Genomic DNA, 5745 nt, shown 5'->3' with positions numbered 1-5745 from the left:
CAAGCCTAGGGATTTTGTGAATTTGTGTTTTATATATATGACTTGTTTAATTGAGAATGTAACTAATTAAGTATACTATTTAACAATAATAAGAAGGCATGACATGACATATGATTTTCTGTTTAATTAACTTGATGCATTTATATATTTTTTATTTTTATTTTTTGTCGATTCATGGGTATCCCCACGACCCAGCCCAATGCCCAAACTACCTTGTCTTGGTCTTACTTAATACCAAGTTGGGGCCAGGAAGGGGTGAGCTAAGGTGAGACTAATCCCCTCAAGAAGCCCCACACACACACACGTCTATTAATTTTATGTATGTAAGATTCTCACATTTACATATATGGAGCTCTAATATCTTCATTGTAAGATTTATATTTTGCATGATTTAAACTTGTTACATCTATATATGTGAGAATCCTACATCTCTATATATGATCTATATATGAAACTCTTACATCACTATATAATATTTCAATTTTATGAAAAAATAATAATTTTAGTCTTGTAATTATATTTTCTAAATGAAGAAAATTGTTCTTAAAAGTAAAAATCCTAGTCCAAAACCCCTTTTTAACACCATATGACTTCTAACTCAAGATAACGATGTATATCATAAATAAACTAGTAGCTCTTCAAAATTTTGAAGACACAAAAATGCTAGATTGACATTACAATTCAATTTTATTGAAGATAGGTCCAATGCGACTTCCAAAGCTTTTAACAAGCATTAGAGAGTCTTCTTAGGTGAGGGCAATTTCATACCATATGACCAAACACAAAATGTCTTTAAGACAACATTGAAAACAAGAAAAACACCAAATGAAAATGTTCCTTGGCAACATGACAAACACACATGAACAACGAAACAAATCGACCCCACAAAATGGAATTTTCAATGTCAGCATCCCATGGCTTTGTTGGCAACAAGACCACTCGTCTTCTTCTCAGCAACGGTACCATCATTCCCTGCAAGAGCACTATACTTATCCCTTCGAGTAAAGTTTGTGCATTCAAATGAGAGGGTAGCTGCAATCACCCTTTGAATATAATTGGCCACCTCATGAGAAGTCTTTCCCCCAGTGCATGTGAGCTCAATAGGCAACTTATTGAGAAAGTTGACTTCATAAAGGGGACTAGGATTCATGAAGAAGTAAAAGGCATCCATGCCCTTCCACCCACGAGCAGTTGTGCCATGGAACATGGACATCTCATTGCGCATGGCCACAGGTACAATTTGGTCTGTCAATTCGGCAAACAATGCACTGAAGCGCAACAAGAAGGGCTCTCTGCATGTTGTCCCCTCGGGGCATATCACTAGGTCACCTTCCTCTAGCAAGGACTTTATCATGGCCGCATCCTTGGCCCTCTCTCGGCTCAAAGGAACAGTTTTGATTGGAGACAAGAACTCAGACACACGAGAGACAGAGTAGGTGACTGCTGAAACGGGGCGCCCGACTGCTGTGGAGAGGAAAATGGGATCCAATAGAGTGCGGTGTGAGCAAATGAAGAGAACACCATTTTGGTTCTTTTCTTTATCTGAGGCCGGTGGAGGACTCCCATTGATTCGGACCCGAACACCCAGGACGAGGAAAGCATGGTAGACAATGGACATGGGGAGAAGAGCACCTGCAGCTATGCGGAGGCAGGCCAATATAAATCCCACAGGAAACCATAGAATTGTAATGAGCGCTAGAATTGGTGTGGGGCGGTGCACCAGACGACCGTCATGGAAGATAATAGGCTTGGGTAGTTTGTCTCTGGTTACTGCCTCTACCTTTGGCATTGCAGGAACAACGTATCCCTCCTGTATACACACAACCATAAACTGTAAGATGTGATATGTAATATATATGTACCAGTTATTTTCCACAACAAGTTAGATATTGCTAAAGGATTCATTCTAAGTTTTTGAGTCAGATTTATTGACACATGTTTCATTGAGTAGTGGTTCACAAGAACCCATCTTGATGAGAATGAATGGTATACTTGGTACCATTGCATTTAGATGATGATCAATCCGTCCCAGTACTATTCCAACTCAAGTGCATTTAGGCCTCCCAAGCATGGTGAACCATCCCAATACTACTTCAACTCAAGTGCATTTAGGCTTTCCAAGGATGGTCACCCATCCCAATAATACTTCAATTCAAGCAGACTTACGTCTTCTTAAGATGGTCACCTTTCATGAGTAATGGTTCATAAGAACCCATTTCTTATAGAATGAATGGTACATTTAGCACTCATTGCATGCAAGTGATGCTCAAGAGGTGACATATTGGGCTTCCCACCTAGTACTACTACTCCAACTCCATCACCCTTAAACATAGAGTTTCCTTCAAGGTTAAGCTCACATATCTTTCTACCTAATTTGCAAAACCATAATTTAGGTCTTAGATCTTCCTAAGATGCTCATGTTTCATGAGTAGTGGTTTACAAGAATCTAATTCTCATAGAATGAATGGTACACTTAGCACTCATTTAATGTAGGTGAAGCTCAAGAGATGAGGTATTGGCTTTTCTATTTAGTACTACTCAACGGAGTTTCCTCCAAAGTTAAGCCATCTTGCTATCTTACTAGCAAAACCATAATTTTTGAGTCAAACTCATCGCCCTATGTTTCATGAGCAGTGGGTCACAGGAACCCATCTCTCATGGTAATGAAATATGGGTCAATGAATTTAACTCAAAAACTATACAAGATCAATGAATTTAACTCAAAAACTACACAATTGAATCCTCATAACAATATATGATAAGATGTCAAATAAACACCCCAAAAAAACCCATAATTCTTGTACAAAATAGGGGATATCTGAGCATTTGTTTACATTACCTTACAGAGTCTCATGAAAGGAAAATCCGTCTTGCGGTCTCCAAGCCCAATGTCTGAAACATCATCTCCCATGGCCTTCACCAAAGCATCAGCCTTCTTGCTACCCACGAGCACACCTGGGCTCTTCACAAACCCAGTCGCCCGCCCTGCAACCGAAGAAATCTCTGTCCCTATCACCATATCAGTGCCCAAGTAATCTTTCAGAAGCACCTCCACCATGATGCGGGGATTGGCCGTCAAAACGTAGCGCTTTCCACAAGAAGAGAAGACCCGCCATGACTCAGGGTGCAGATCCTCCGAATAGAATTTGGGAATAACTGCACGGGCAATTGATTCGATGTCTGAAACTTTGGCTCCCACAAAAGTGCTGAAAATAAGCACTTGAATTCCCGCCGACTCTGAGACGAAATAATACAGGATGCCCGCTAAGGGTGCCGCCAGTAACAGAAACGCCATACGAAAAATTCCTCCCAATTCAAACGCAAATATGGCAAAATAAGGAAAAGAGCTTCTTCCTCGAAGGAGAGTCCCATCTAAATCTGCCACAACCGTCTGTCCTTCTCTTCCTGTGCTTACGCATTTGTCCACAGTGGGGAACTCATCATAACCAGCGCTTTGTACTTCCGCCATTAGAACACAGAGCAAGCTACCCAATTCCTTAACTGGCTCAAGGAATGCAAAAATCAGGCATTCCTTGAACGATTGGGCTTGTTCAATACGGTATATAATGATAAGAATGGAGGAGTCGAGACAAATTGGAATTCTGGTTAAGACGATTCAGACGAAGAACTGGGCGATGTGAACAAGGATTCGGATATATATGTACATGTTTTAAATTGTTTTCTTCTCCTTTCATTTACTTGAGAATTTCCTAGGAATATCCAGTAGAATTATTACTTACAGCTTAAGGTTACCAAGAACAGCCATCTATGACCGATTTTTCCCATTTTAAACGTTTCTTCTAGTTGAAGCAAAACAGAAAAATCGCCTCGGAATGAAAGTTAAAGATCTTTATTTCCGATTTTTTTTAGATTCAGATTTTCTTGTTTGTTTTCGTGGGGTTGGTCTGTGTACAGAAGGTGGAGAAATGTTTCTACTAAAAATAGTTTAAAAGCACCTCTCTTTTAATCTGAAAGACTAAAGTGTGTTTTGATTTTAGAATTATCCAAAATCATATTTTAATTTAGATAATTTTATTAATATATTTTAGTTTTAAAATAATACTATACATGGTAATACTTATAATTGTTATATAGGTTTTATAATTATTTATTTAGTAAAATAAATTATAGCAATAGTGATATAATTTTAATTATAAAAAGAAAATGGTAAGGAAAAAGTCATTTGGCTTTAGAAGTAATATAGATATTGTATTAAAAGTTATATGTTTTGGGATAATAGAATATCAATGATTGAAAGCATCAAACATCAAATTGCTTTATGATTTACATTAGATCTAAAGAAGGGAAATGGTTGAATGAAGCCTCTACCCAATTCATTTATTATCATCATAGCTGACTCTCTTAAGGTGTGAATACATGTGGCTAAATATTTGTATTGATAAAACTAGGCGATTTGCATAATTATGGAGAGAGAATGCACTTTGTAGTGTTGGATTAGTTGAAGGGACCGGAATACTGAGGCGGGGCGGGGTGAATCAGTATTCCCACAGATTCTAAAGCTTTCTCACAACTTCTAAACCTTTTATAGATGTATCAAATTCACCAATCATGAAATAGAAAATGCATAATAGACTTGAAAACACAGCCACAAATGGAACACCGAATTTTAAACATGGAAAACCTAAAAAGGGAAAAACCACAGAGAGTGTTAACTCTCAAGATAATATAACTAGTTATATGGTGTTTACAAAATGGGTGATTCACTGTCAAATGGCTCACTACCAGAATGCTCACTACAAAAGATATAAATGAACCGAGGAAAGATGCATCTCTAAATGTATGAAATCAGTTCTAGATTAAGCTCAGATCACAACTCACAAAACTTACAACAGATCCGATAAAGGATCTCTGTATCAGTAAACACCTATGATGGATCTGGTAAAGGATTACTGCATTTCTTTGCCAATTGCTTGCAGCAAAGCCGGTGAAGGATTACCACAACATTGACTACAATGACTCTGCTCCAACCACTTCATTGTGCACAACTCGCACTTTACACGCTACTTCTTACTTGTCCTTACCACACACACATCCATGCATACATATACTTCTATATATACCAAAAAGAGTACACATCGGGATAATATGTTGGCCAAGCTCAAGTAATGCACTGCTCGAATCAACACATTATTCAATAAAGCCTTAATAAAAAACATGATAACCAAGTCGGCCTCTACAAGATCTCTACACAATTCATTCACCGATGCACATTCCATAACTACCAGAATAGAACAAAGGTCAATCGGACCCATAAATGCTAACCCATTAACACAAAAACTCCATGCATAGAAACTCCAAAATATAAATACCATGCATACCATAGATACTGAACCACAAGACATGAAAGATACAACTAACATAACTAAAATAGTTGATACTAGAACACACAACTGATATCGAGACTAAAAATAAGCATAACTTAGTATTCCAGATATGAGGATCTTCTAGAAGAGACTCTAGTAGATCATCATATCTCATGCATCCCTGACATCTAGCAATACCAAAACTGCATACAATATCTACACATACCATCTACATATATATCATCCAAACCAAACCGAATAACTGGTTTGACATCAATGGCAACAATGACAATATTCACACAAGTCTAACAATCTCCCCCTTTGTCATTGATGGAAAAACATCTCAAAAAGAAAGAAGCATATATATCTGCATACAACTCCCCCTAACTCATATATCTCCTTACTACCTTTTTTCATATGC

General features: G+C 37.7%; 1 protein-coding gene across 1 annotated transcript; it reads right to left on the bottom strand.

The window, feature by feature from the left end:
• Positions 1–715: 715 nt before the first annotated feature.
• Positions 716–3469, bottom strand: LOC131057124 (glycerol-3-phosphate acyltransferase RAM2-like). The gene is made up of 2 exons (XM_057991309.2): positions 2840–3469; positions 716–1810 (listed from the first exon to the last, which is right to left on the bottom strand). The coding sequence occupies exons 1-2, from the start codon at positions 3467–3469 to the stop codon at positions 905–907; spliced, it is 1536 nt and encodes a 511-aa protein (XP_057847292.2). The 3' UTR covers positions 716–904.
• Between the last annotated feature and the right edge of the window lie 2276 nt (positions 3470–5745).

Source organism: Cryptomeria japonica, chromosome 5, assembly GCF_030272615.1.
Source record: "Cryptomeria japonica chromosome 5, Sugi_1.0, whole genome shotgun sequence".
In the NCBI taxonomy this organism is placed as follows: Eukaryota; Viridiplantae; Streptophyta; class Pinopsida; order Cupressales; family Cupressaceae; genus Cryptomeria; species Cryptomeria japonica.
This window is presented reverse-complemented; position numbering and strand designations above follow the sequence as displayed.